Source organism: Sceloporus undulatus, chromosome 6 (assembly GCF_019175285.1).
Source record: "Sceloporus undulatus isolate JIND9_A2432 ecotype Alabama chromosome 6, SceUnd_v1.1, whole genome shotgun sequence".
Taxonomy (NCBI): Eukaryota; Metazoa; Chordata; class Lepidosauria; order Squamata; family Phrynosomatidae; genus Sceloporus; species Sceloporus undulatus.
The window spans coordinates 162299567-162312915 of record NC_056527.1 but is presented as its reverse complement, the minus strand read 5'-3'; the positions used below and the strand labels follow the sequence as shown (position 1 = coordinate 162312915).

Here is a 13349-nt window from a genome sequence, read left to right as displayed (position 1 = left end):
ATACCTGTATTCAAATTCAGTCTTGTACCAGATGGCTCTTTTGATACACTGGCTTGTCACATTTACTTTGAAAAATCCCTAAAATCCACCTGGTGCAAAAGACATAAACTTAGAATGAAAGTACAAGATGTCTCTGTGATTCATGCACCTATGACATTAATTTGTAAAAGCAAACATGTGATCCTTACATCAGGTAAAACTATCTTTTCAGTACCAAAAGTGAAGTGAGCTCACACTCCTTTCACAAGATTCCTTCACTTTAGCAGCTTATTTTCGGTAGAAAAAGTTATTCTGAAGTCAACATATTGCCAATCTATTACCGTTCATCCATATATCTACCAGCTGATACCTTCTACATCATGCACATCCTTGTTTTATAGAATGATATCCTTGTTAAGTCTCTAATAGCAGCAGGATAAAGCTTCACAGCTGATCTGGAAACACTGATCACAAAGCTCCATTCATGCTCTCCCCACATTTATAAAATAGAGCAAGCACCCATTTCTCCATTAACAATCTTCCTCCTAGGCTGTGCAAACCAAATACAGATCCAAACTGCAACTGAAAAGTTTATAACTATTTTTTATTTTTCTTCAAATATGAAAAAGGCAGCAGCTTTTATTCCAAACATTCAAACTTTTAGAGGTTTTTTATTATATATATATCAAAAGTTAAAAGGCACATATTCAAGTCTTCCTTTGTCCCATCCACAAATGATTTCAAGTTGATTTCATATCCTTAGCAGTACCATTACCCCAAAAGGAGCTTTCAATAGTAACCCTGCAACATTTTAGTGTGTTAAACCAGAACTCTTAAATGGAAGGTGTGGAAATATAACTGAAAGGAGCAAGACTTTAGTTTTGTGAAACAGATTTAGAGCTGTTGCCTATACCAGCCTTCTGGTTTTGGCTATTCTGGATGATAAGAGTTGTAGTACAATACATATGGAAGGCAGGGCTTATCTACAGGTGTAGCCCAAAATGTATGTTATGTGCCTTCAAGTCATTTCCAACTTATGGTGACACTATCACGAGGTTTTCCTGGCATTATTTGTGCAGAGGAGGTTTGCCACTGCTTTCGCCTTAAGCTGAGAGCATGTGGCTTGACCAAGGTCACCAATGGGATCCATGGCCAAGCTGGGAATTGAACCCTGGTCTCTAGTCATGACAAAAATATTGATGAGGAACCTGTGGCTGTACTCCTATTTCTATCAGCCCCAGACAGCCACACCGCTCAGGAGGGATGATAGGAGATGTAGTTCAACCTTTGGAAGGTCACAGGTTTTTAACCCCTTTATACGACAAGGTGTTGTTTTTTAAATGAAGGAGGCTAAGCTGCATCCATCCCTATTGTTGTTGTTCGCCTTCAAGTTGTTTCTGACTTATGGCGACCCTAAGGTGAGCCTATCATGGGGTTTTCTTGGCAAGATTTGTTCAGAGGTTTGCCACTGCCTTCCCCTGAGGCTGAGAGAGTGTGAATAGCCCAAGGTCATCCAATGGGTTTTGTGGCAGAGCAGGGAATCAAACCCTGGTCTCCAGTCGTAGTCCAATACTCACACCACTACACCATGCTGGCTCTCACATCCTACCTTTACAAAATAAAATAAAACACACATTATTGTTACTTTTAATGTATTATTTCCAATCTCTGGGTTCTGGATAAACAATCTGAGGGTTTAGCAAACTGGAGTCCATGGATTTTCTTTTTAAAGTAATGAGGACAACACTGCCCCTTTTACATATTTGAATGATATTAATAATAGGGTGTTTGTTCTTTGCACAGTTTACTTTGTTTCAGGAAGGTTATTAGGGGATTTGGCTTTTCTTTGGCCACTGTGCAATATGTTTAGTGGTTTTCTTTTTTTTCTTGAAGTCGAAGGCCATGAAAGCCTCCAGCTCCACAAATTAACAATGCTTTATTATTTTGCAGCGCTGCAGCAAATGCATTCAGGAGTTATGTAAACAAGGAGTGAACTATGCCTAATAAATTATCAAGAAGCCTTTTCACATGTATGGGTTTGCCTCTTTCTCTGCTCTGCAGTCTCAACATGGATTGCATGTGCTCTTGTGCTCTACTTGTATTTGTAATTTAATTCATTTTCATTTTAAAAAAGTACCTTTCATGCAACTGTAAACTGCAGTAATGGCCAGTAGCTGTCTGGAAGACTTCTAAGAGTTGTAGTCCAAAAAGTAACTTTTCCAAGCAATGTCAAACACAGATCATTAAACTCTGTAAGTCACATCACTCTCTCCTGGCACATATTGGTCCATTCTTGTAGAAAACAAGGAATAAGACAAAAAGAGAAAAATCCAGACTATGAATCTTTGTCACTACTAGATAATAAAAACCCGCAGGCTTTTGGATGTTGAGCTGTAACTCGAAACATTTATCTCCCTGGATAGAGCCTGTTTGAGATTGAAAATCTAAATGTTACTAAATGCACTTTGCCCATGGCCCATATGATAATCTTGCTTTACCCAGGGCAAAACAACTTCTGCATTTAAAAAAATATAACCCAAAGGATATTTTTTGACTGGAAGCAACAACAGGGTAAAAGATGGCTAGAGACAAAGCAGTTTTTATAAAGCTTCATCTCTCCTAAGGGAATGTCTCTCTTTTGTTCCACTATTGCCTCAAGTCAAATCTGGTGTTGCAAGTTTTAAAAAACCCACAGACATACCCCTTGCAAAACAGTGTCAGAGGCAAACATTTGCAAAGACCGAGAAGTGTTCTCATTTTCAGAGTAACCTGAAAAACAGCACTAACAAACCGCATGCAGCCAAAGGCACATAAGGTACAATGATTTTCTATGTAGTGGCACGTCACATATTCCTATACTCAGGAACTGATCTTGAAACCAGTGATAGATCTGTACAGTTTTGCTTTCTTTTGCTGGAGAATTGAAAGGGGTTTTTGCTCAATTTATTACAAGCCACCATCAGTGACCACCATCAATGACCACTGATGTCCAATGCCCTGTCATCACAGTATTACCTCTGAGCAACTGAATCCAATGGAAAGAATAAGCTTGAGAAAGAAAGCTCAGTAAGCTCAATAGGCACATGGCTCTTCTGCAAAATGGAAGCCCTCAAAGAAGATCCAAAGTCAATGCTTCAATTTAAGATGGGGTCTGGCGACTGTGAGGATTCCTACTAGCGAGGAGATAAGACCACAGAGCCCAATGATTCCAGGGTTGGCCTTGTAGATGCCCAGCCTGTCCAATGGACTGGAGAGATCACAAAGGTTCTTCACTGTGTCAAGCAGTAGAGGAGGATGCTTCCTTAGAGTGAGGTAGAGAAACAGGAGAAATGGCAGCAGCCCATCATCTGCATCATGTTGGCAAGGAGAGGAGTCCTCCTCAGGCTTCTGCGTTCGTGCCATATGCTCCATGCGCCAGCAGAGCTGGTACATGTCCTCAGCCAGGTTCACCATCAGGGAATAGTAGTAACACCTGGTAGCCCAGTTGCGCCACTTCTTCTTGTCAATATCCGAGAAGATCCCCACGCTTTTCACCCACAGGACGGTGTCGCAGATGAAGTAGAGAGCACGGTTCAAGTTGGAGGCAATCAGGCAGAAGCGGGGGATTATGTCGGGCAGCTGGGTGGCCTGCCTTGCTGCCACGATGGCATGGACCGTGTTGCCAAGCCGGAACACTGCAAAAGAGCACACCGTTATTATGATGAGTTTATGGCGGCCAAGAGCCCCATGGGAGTGATTGGAAATATTAAAAAGGCAAGTAATTTATTTATTTAATTAATTTTATTTCTATGCTGCGTTTTCCCCAGAGAGGGACCCAAGGCAGTTCACAAACAAAAACCATTCAAAACTTCAAAACCAAAACCTAACAAATTAATTCATATATGAATTAATCATCCTTAGGCAAAAAACACACAAATACATATACGAGTTGGAGAAAGGAGCAGGCAAGGTTTTTCAGGCAGCTGGCTTACAAAGTAGTTCGAATTGTAATGGTTCAGGAGGAGTAGAATGACCAAAAATGAAGGTTTTTTTGCATCTTGGTCCTCAACAGCCCCTCTCAAAACCAGCGGCAAACATTTGGAGCAAACCTCAAGGCTTCATTCTTTTGAGAAGATGCCTTCTTTTTTTGAGCAGACCTCTTACCTCCCTAGAGGCCCAGTGACTCAATGTGGCACTGCAGGTTACAGACAGATTTCAATTAACGAATCAATTAAAAATACAACAAGACTGAAATTGGCACCCTAAGCATCCTCTTACTATACATGCCAAATTTCAAATAACTTCATGATCTTGGAGCTATGCCAGGTAGGAAAGGAGGCAGACAGATGCACACACCTACTTTTATTGCTATAGACAAACTTTTGTAGACTACACCTTACTTCACCAAATGCTTCCATAAAAGTTTATGCTATAATTAGCACATTATATTTCCGCCCAACATTTCACACATGAAACCTGGGACATATACAGCCAAGCAACATCACAGTGTGGTCAAGGTGGCAAAAAATATTAATGAGGAAGAACACACAAGACAGGAGCGGCTGCAACAATTTGATTTTGCCTAAGCCTTCTGAGAGAGGCAAGGCTCTGCTCTCACTCTCCCTTTAAGTTATTTCTTTGATTTATAGGTGACTTTTCTCCCAAGTGGATGTAAACTACTTTTGCACTTTGAACACAGTTTGCAGCAACAGCTGAGGGCAAAGTATGAAAGTGGAAGGTGAAACAGAAACTAGGACATTTTTAAAACAGCTGAAAGAGTGGGATGGCAGAGGATTAACTGGGACTGACCCTAACAAACCCAGACACTTGGAGGGTGCATTGTTAATCTAAGTGCTCCAAGACTCTATTTTTGCCACAACAGACTAACCCAGTGGTACCTATGGAAATTAACACATATGTACCATTATTATTACAACAACTACTACCACTGGTGATTGTTAGAGACACGTTTTTGTGTGTACATTCTGCTGCTAAACTCAGATCCCTTACACACTCCCTCACTCCTGGCAATAGGAGGCCTGAGAGTCTCTTGTTTTGTACCTCTGTTGAAAGCAAAATACTTACATTTGCGGCCTGAACTCATGTTCGATTCCAGGCGTTTGAGCTTCATGACCACTTGCTCTTGGCCAGGCTTGTGTTCTAACATATAGCTAAGCAGCATGCATGAATACTGAGTAGCTCTGCAAAAGGGAGGAAAAACATAAGCAACACTGTTCATTTCGCAGGCAAGGCAGGCTGTTCACAATGGGAGAAAAGAATCGTGTCTTCTCCAAATGAGGAGAGAGAGAAAATACATCTATGCAGGCTGCATTAAAAAAAAGTAGGCAATTTCTTACACTATTGCCTTGTATAAGTTTCTTGCTCAATTGTAGGTGGCAACTCAGGCAACACAATGCACAGGTAAGCAAATATTACAACAGGTTGCTCCAGAGAAAGAGTAACCCTTTGCAAAATGTATGTTAGTTTGCAACACTGAGGATTTCTAATTAAAGAGTCCTCAACATTTCCAAAGAACTTGGTGCCTTCATTTTATCTTCTTTTCTTCTTTTTCAATGGATGAATCCTACCTTTCTGGATGGGCAAGATCTATTGTTGCAGATGCTGCCAAATCCAGAGTTCTGCTGGGGTTGCACAAACCAAAACAGAAGGGATGTGATAGCAGTGATAACGTCTCCCCCCAGTAACTCCTTCTAACTTGTTTTTAAGCCTTGGGAATTCTTTAATTTCCCCTTTCCATTGGCAATAGCATTTTAAAAACTCCGATGAGGGAATATCAAGGGAAGAGCTTTGGGTCCAACTGATCCACAGCTTCCGGATCTGCTCCCACTTGATCCTCCTTCCATCAGGAGAAAGGATGGAGGTGGTGGTTATCTATCACTCCAATGAGGAAGCCTCTGATGAGAGATTTCTGTCTTTGGAGTGGGAACTCTGAAATGCCCTATGGCTCTGCCATACCCTCCCTGGCATCAGAGGATTTTACCTCTAGACAATAAAACTCTTTTCATATCCCCTTGTTATCTCAAATTTGCACAAATGGCTTCCACTCCAGCTCACACTTGTTCACTTCAAACAAACAAAAGCTGACACCAACACAAGAAGAAATAGTGGGCTTCTTGGAGAGATCAGAAAAGTTATTTGGATCACAACTCTCAGCTTACATGTTCACGTGCCATGCTGGCTGGGATACCTGGGGAGCTGCAGGGCTCCAAAAGTAACTTTCCCAAGCTACTCAGGTTCAGGCACTTCCCCTGTTAAATGCCCTAGCTGGGTAGCTTGCACCTGCTCCTCTGGCTGGCAAAGGAAAGAGCCTCTGTTCTTTCAGTAGTCTGGTGCTTCTCTATGCTTGGTGTAAACTACACTCCTCCAGAAGCCTGCTTGGAGTAGTGTTGTGGAACCAAGACGCACAGGGTCAGAGCCCTTATGATGCCCTGCCACCACTGCGCTTGCCTGCAAAACCCACAGCAGCAAACAAAGAAAGGCATATTCCAACAATAGCTTGTTGCCACCTATCCCTGTTGTAATGCCGAGTATTTTGGAGTGGGTTTGGTACTGAATGGGCAATTCAGGCTCTTTAGTTTTACATAATGCCTGCTCTTTAACTGAGATTAAAACTAGTGGAGATAATTTGGGGATCTGGCTCAATGACAGCTACACAAAGGAGATCAGGAGTTTACCCCACGAATATCCCGGATATCGTGTAAATACGTGAAACTATTTCACATGACATCACACGAAACCCGCCATTAAATTGGTCACAAAGAAGCATTAACGTGCATCTTTTTACTTTTGGGATTTCAGCAACAATGCATTTCTGATATCACTTTATTTGCGCATCTGGGTGTGATAATCATTTGTATAACTATGTGCCATTTTCGCTTTATTTGCAGGATGCTTTAAATGCGCTTTAGTCTCTCTTTAATGCTGAAATTAGCCCCAGTGTGATAAACTCCTTGGACTCTCCTTGTGGGAGAGGCTATGGAAATGTTCATGATGATCACCTATGCTTCAATACTTACTGCCCACTTTGTTTCTCTATTGGGCACCCCACCCATTTTCCAGTTTACTCATTCAGCTGCATGCGATTCCTTCTCGCCCATGGAGACTAGACACAGGGCTGGGGTAACTAGTAGGAAAAGACTGCATTTACTTTGCATCTATGGCAAATAAAAGTACAGGGGTCCCTTGGCATCCGCTGGGGTTTGGTTCCAGGACCCTGCTGTGGATACCAAAATCCGTGGATGCTCAAGTCCCATTAAATATAATGGCATAGTAAAATGCTGTTGTTTATATAAAATGGCAAAACGAAGGTTTGCTTTTGGGAACTTATATAGTTTTAAACTATTTTCAAGCCATGGATGCTTGAATCCGTGGATAAAAAAACCAGTGGATATGGAGGACTGACTGTATAAGGTAACTTCCATAGTACAGCACAATATTGTACTAAGCAGCAAGCCTTTTTATGTTCTGGCCTAGAATTCACATCTGTCCACAGAGTACTGCTGACGGTAAGCTATTCCTAGAGCTGTTATCCAAAACATATCATGGGCTAAAATGTCCTTAGATTGCTAACTGCTCTCCAGAACATCAGACAGGGCTATTTCCAACAGTATGAGAGGCAGCACAGTGCAGTGGTTTGAGCACTGGGCCACAACTCTGAAGACCAGGGTTCAAATCTCCACTTGACCATAGAAACCCACTGGATGACCCTGGTCAAGTCACACTCTCTCAGCCTCAGAGGAAGGCGAAGTCCAACCTCCTCTGAACAAATCTCGCCAAGAAAACATCAAGGCCTTAAGGTTGCCAGAAGTTGGAAAAAACTTGAAGGCAAACAACAGCAAATTGCCAAAAAGATTTGCAGACGCTGGGGAGCAATTCCAGGAATTCCTGCATGAAAAAGAGGCATCCAGCCAATGAGTTATCTCTCTCACCCTTTCTTTGTGTGTACACAATCTTATTCTTCTGGTTATTAGAAACAATATTAGGGTCACACAATATATATATACACACACACACACACACACACACACACACACACACACACAAAACTCTCTTCTAGGGAAGCAGCATTCTCTGAAGATGCCAGACGCTGGCGAAACGTCAGGAATAAATTCATCTAGAACATGGCCACATAGCCCCAAAAACCCACAAAAAACTATAATATTAGGATTCCTGCATTTCTGGCCCAACTGACTGAGAGGCCACTGAACGTGATTTGAAAACAGTGGCAAAGTGATGGGCATCATGCTCATGCATGTGTGAAGCCATGAGACACAATGGCCAAGCAATGGGAGCATGAGCAGCCAGGGACCAGGACTACTAACAGGATGTTCCCACTAGGTGAAACCCCGCGTTCTGAATCGAATCCAATGATTGCTTTAGACAGGGATGGGGAATGGACACAGCTAGGATTGCAGCTTCCATCATTCCTAGTGAGGGTGAGAAATGATGGGAATTGCAGTCCAGCAGCAGCATCAGGAGGGCCATATGCCCTTCACTCCTGGTTTAAGGCACACAGATCCATTTGCTTACCTCCAATCTATATTAGTTTTGCCTCTTCCACAAGTAGCATTTCAACTGTATGCGCCTTCGGATAGAGACCTTTTTTATTACACTGTAGATCATGACCGTTGGCGCTGTGTCTCTTTGTCTGTCTTTGTCTGCACTGCGGAAACAATCCAGTCTGACACTACTTTAGCTACCCTGGTTCAATGCTATGGAATTCTGGGAACTGTAGTTCACTGAGACATTCAGCCTTCTCTGCCAGAGAGCCCTGGCATCACAATGAACTACAGTTCCCAGGATTCCCTAGCACTGATCCAGGGCAGCTAAAGAGGTCTCAAAGTGGATTATTTCTTTAGTGCGGATGCAGCCTCATCCAGAGATGAACCAGGCAGCATTGAGTCCAATGCTTTCCAGAGCATGACTGAGCATCTCCCTGCGGAGAGGTTGGGAAACTCCCGTCCACTTGCCTCTGGCAATGAGTTGGGAAACTTTCTAGATCTGTAGATGTTTGGATTCTGGGGACCAGGGTTCGAATCCTGGCTCGGCTATGCAAACTGACTGGGTGACCCTGGGCAAGTCACGCTCTCTCAGCCTCATCTGGAGGCAAAGGCAACCCCCATTGAAGAAACCTTTGAAAAAGACCCAATGACAGGTTTGCCTTAGGGCGAGTCACACACTCTCAGCCTCATTTGGAGGCACAGAAACCCGCCAAGACCCAATGATAGGTTCCTCTGAGGGCGACCTGAGGCAAGGCACACTCTCTCAGCCTCACATGACGTCACAGATACCCCCCTTGAAGAAACCTGCCCAAATGACCCAGTGAAAGGTTCGCTTTTAAGGCAAGCCATACTCTCTCAGCCCCATTTGGAGGCAATGGCATCCTCCCCCGAAGACACCCTCCAACGAAACCCCCTGAGAAGAGGCTCATCATACATCCCAGCCCGCCCTCACCGGAAGATCCGCTCCCGACCCTGAGTCTGGTTGCTGAAGCGCACGAACGCCTCCATCCCGCCCCGCTGAGAGCCAGCCGGAACTCACGCAGTAGCGGACTTTGGAACTCTGCCTGGCTGGGCAGGGGGCGTGGCAGGCCTTGGACACGCCCCACGCTCAGCCCATTGGACAGAGGGCTCCCTGGGGCGTGGCCATGCCCTCTGCTCAATCCATTAGACCAAAGGTTCATGGGCGTGGCTAAGGTTTACCACGCCCCCTGCTCAGCCCATTGGACGAGTGCTGCCATGCCCCCTGCTCAGTCCATTAGACCAAGAGTTCGTAAAGGGCGTGGCTAAGGTTTGCCCCGCCTCCTATCCAGTCCATTCATCAAGTGCTGCCGTGCCCTCTGCTCAGTCCATTAGAGCAAGTGTCGTGGGGCGTGGCTAAGAGTTGCCACGCCCCCTGCTCAGTGCTGCCATGCGCTCTGTTCATTAGACCAAGGGTTGTTTGGGGGGGGTGGCTGAGGGTTGCCACGCCCCTCATGCTCAGCCCATTGGGGCGAGGGCTTGAGGGGGGCGTGGACAACGGCTCCCATACCTCTTTCTCAGTCCATTGGGCCCAGGCCTCGTGGGGGCGTGGTCAGCCCATGGAACCAAGGGCTATTAAGTCTATAAGGCAACGACTTCGGGGGGCGTGGCCAAGTGCTGCCACGCCCCCTGCTCAGCTCATTGGTCTCGGGGCGTGGTTAAAAGTCTACCACGCCCCTTGTTCAACCCATTCAGTCAAGGCTTGTTGGGGGCGTGGCCGTCACGCCCCTTTCCTCAAATGCTGGACGTGCTCTACTTCCGGCCCTGTTACTACAGCAACGTGACAACTTCCGGTAGCAGGTGTGTTTGAGTATGTGGGTGTTTTGCTGCCTCCCTTCAAAGACTCTTAATGCTCCAGTGCTCTCTGCTCAGGCCTTGTAAGGATGATGAATGGAGCCTGGTAGTAGATGGAATAGTAACCAATAAGTAACATGTAGGAGCACCTTTGAGACTCACTGGAAGAAAGAAGTTGGCAGCAGGGGCTTTCCTGGATTTGAGTCTATTTCCTCAGATGCTTCTGGTGGAGTGTGAGCCAAGGACAGACCTATAGGTGCCATAGGTGTGTGAGAATGTCCTATATATGGCCTATATCTATCTATCTATCTATCTATCTATCTATCTATCTGCCCCTGGCTCCCTCTCCACCAGAAGCATCTGAGGAGCAGACTGAAGTCTAGGAAAGCCCCTGCGGCCAACGTCTTTCTTCCCTTAGTCTCCAAGATGCAGCAAGATCTCTCTCTACAACAGACTTATCACAGCTCTATCTTTGGAAAGAACAGTACAGACTGCAGGGAGATCTTGTCGCACCTTTGAGATGAACAGAAAGAAGATCTTGGCAGCATGAGCTTTTGTAGACTTCAGTCTGCTTCCTCAGATGCATTTGCAGATCCAAATGCACCTGAAGAAAAGCCCAAGTGCATCTGAGGAAGCAGAGCAAAGGCTATGAAGAAGGCGCATGCTGCCAACGTCTTCCTTTAGTGAGTCTCAAAGGCGCTACAAGATGACTGCAAGCAAATCACTAAGTCCTCTTTAAAGATGGCCATGTAACGCTAAAACCTGACCAGTGACCAGGCTGTGTTTCCTTTCAGCATTTTCTCCTGCGTCAAGGTTACTGAGAATAAAAGGATGCCCTTGTTCCTCCGGAAGCAGCCCCCGGAGATCCCTTCTCCCACCGAAAAGGACTGGATTAAGAAGGACGAAGAGGAGGACGTCTTCCTCAAAGACCCCGATGACTTCCTTGACTCTCTGCCGGAGCATCTCCGCATGGTCCACAAAATAGTGACGGTCCTCTTTGACCGCGCCTGGGAAATCATCGAAGGGGAAAACACGCTGCAGGAGACCAAGCAGCAGAACCTGGCTCCAACGCTCTACCATCCTTCGGAAGAGTTGCAGGTATTCGGATAGTCTCCAGGGCAAAGCAGGCTCAGGCTCTTGTGTGTGGCTTAAGGAGATGGGGATGTTCGGACTGGAGAAGAGAAGGTTAAGAGGTGTTTAAATACTTGAAGGGATGTCATATTGAGGAGGGAGCAAGCTTCTTTTCTGCTGCTCCAGAGAACAGGACCCGGAGCAATGGATGCAAGCTCCAGGAACAGAGATTCCAGCTCAACATTAGGAGGCACTTCCTGACAGTAAGGGCTGTTAGACAGTGGAACACACTTCCTTGGAGTGTAATGGAGTCTCTTTCCTTAAAGGTCTTTAAACAGAAGCTGGATGGCCATCTGTCAAAAGGGATGCTTTGATGGAGAGTTCCTGCATGGCAGAATGGAGTTGGACTGGATCAGGGCCCTTGAGGTCTCTTCCAACGCTATGATTCTATGGGCCCATAAAGACAGGCCAAAATAAAGCTGCTCTGGGTCACTTTGGAGGTATGGTGTTTAAATGACACACACATCTTAAGAGGCCAGAAGCTACACCAAAGCTGCACTCCAGTCCTTAGGACTGGAGTGTGGCTTTAGTGTGGCTTCTGGCCTCTTAGGACCTCTTAGGATGCATGCATCATTTAAACAGCATACCTCCAAAGTGACCCGAAGCAGCTTTATTTGGGCCTGTCTGTTTGGGCCCTACTATCTACCAAAAGGAAGATTCTCAGCTGTTATACATTCTTGTGAGCCGCCTTGGGTTTCATTCACGGTTAAAGGCAGCGTATAAATGGAATTAAATAAATACATATGTTGAAACTGTTGTGCTCTCTTTATTTTTTAATTTCCCCAGGTCACAGGAAAGGCAAACTGCCTGGTGCTCTCAGGGGGATATATCTTCGCTGGGCTTTCTACCGGACTTTCCATCTTCAGTGCATCCACACGCGAGAGGCTTTGCGCTTGGGAATCAGCCAAGCTTGAAATTTGCACCATCCAGGTCTCAGCCCTTGGTGGCGGCTCCTACCTCTTTGGGGCAGTTGATGAGCTGGGTAGGTGCTAGCTGTTTTCTCCTTGAATCATTCAGAAAGCATGGTAAAGGGCTTGCTAGTCTTTGCAAAACATTTAGCCTTCTCTGTCAGGGAGCTCTAGTGCCACAGCAAGCTACAATTTCCAGAATTCCCAAAGCATTGAACCATGGCAGTTAAAGTAATGTCAAACTGGGTTATTTCTGTAGTGCAGTTGCAGTCTGAGTCTCTTAAGTTTCAGCAGGCAAATATTGTCAGGGGCTCATAGAAACTGTTGGCAGAAACTTTCTGAAGAAGCAGAGAGACTGTGATTTATGTAACCTGTCATTCCTTTTGCTGTTATTTCTCCACTGCTGTTTACTGGATTCCTTGTGAATACCCCAGAGGTGTGTTAGTGAGCATCATATCTTGGTAACATAAGTAATAGATAGCACCACTGTGTGGTGCTGCCTGTGTCTGTTGCCAGCCTTCCTCATTGGCACCTCTTCATTAGATCCTTTGGTATTGCCTTGTGGGAAATAGAACAAGATGGCTGCTTGCTTGCCACAAAGCTGATGCTCCATGGTCATAATAAGCACCAAACTGAGGTTAGGCATGAGGAGAAGGACAGGTGAATAAATGCCGGCAGCAAGCATATGCTACTACTGAGGTTTGATGGACCAGGGATTGCAAGAATGCAGGGTCTGTGAGAAGCACAGATAGGGAGGTGACAGTTGGGTTTGACAGGATCAGCATTGGGGCATTGTGAGTTTTTGGACCCTTGGCAGGTCCAACCATGCTGACTTCTCACACTAGTCTTGGAAAAAATGGCAAGGCTTCCTTCTTTCCAGGTCAGTACTTCTCAGAAATCACAGCTGAAACATTGATAAACTCTTACAATTTGTCATTTAGTGGAGCGAGGAAGAAGATATATGACATTTTGCCAATGAACATAAAGGAAAAGAAGCATCTTTTTGCAATCAGCCTTT

General features: G+C 45.1%; 2 protein-coding genes across 4 annotated transcripts in view; one reads left to right on the top strand and one right to left on the bottom strand.

Annotated features, from left to right (window-relative positions):
* The window catches only part of WDR93 (WD repeat domain 93), a 33250-nt gene that overhangs the window by 3471 nt on the left and 16430 nt on the right, over positions 1 to 13349 (top strand). For 2 of the 3 annotated variants that reach the window (XM_042476266.1, XM_042476265.1), the window contains exons 2-3: positions 11087 to 11390; positions 12210 to 12405. In XM_042476266.1, the coding sequence (XP_042332200.1) occupies positions 11087 to 11390; positions 12210 to 12405 (500 nt within the window). Of the gene's footprint in view, positions 1 to 10320; positions 10376 to 11086; positions 11391 to 12209; positions 12406 to 13349 lie in introns of those variants that run through there. The other variant, XM_042476267.1, reaches the window with a different exon arrangement.
* PEX11A (peroxisomal biogenesis factor 11 alpha) lies at positions 1522 to 9551 on the bottom strand. The gene is made up of 3 exons (XM_042476272.1): positions 9433 to 9551; positions 5044 to 5159; positions 1522 to 3653 (listed from the first exon to the last, which is right to left on the bottom strand). Exons 1-3 carry the CDS (start codon positions 9486 to 9488, stop codon positions 3106 to 3108), a joined length of 720 nt encoding a protein of 239 aa, XP_042332206.1. The 5' UTR covers positions 9489 to 9551; the 3' UTR covers positions 1522 to 3105.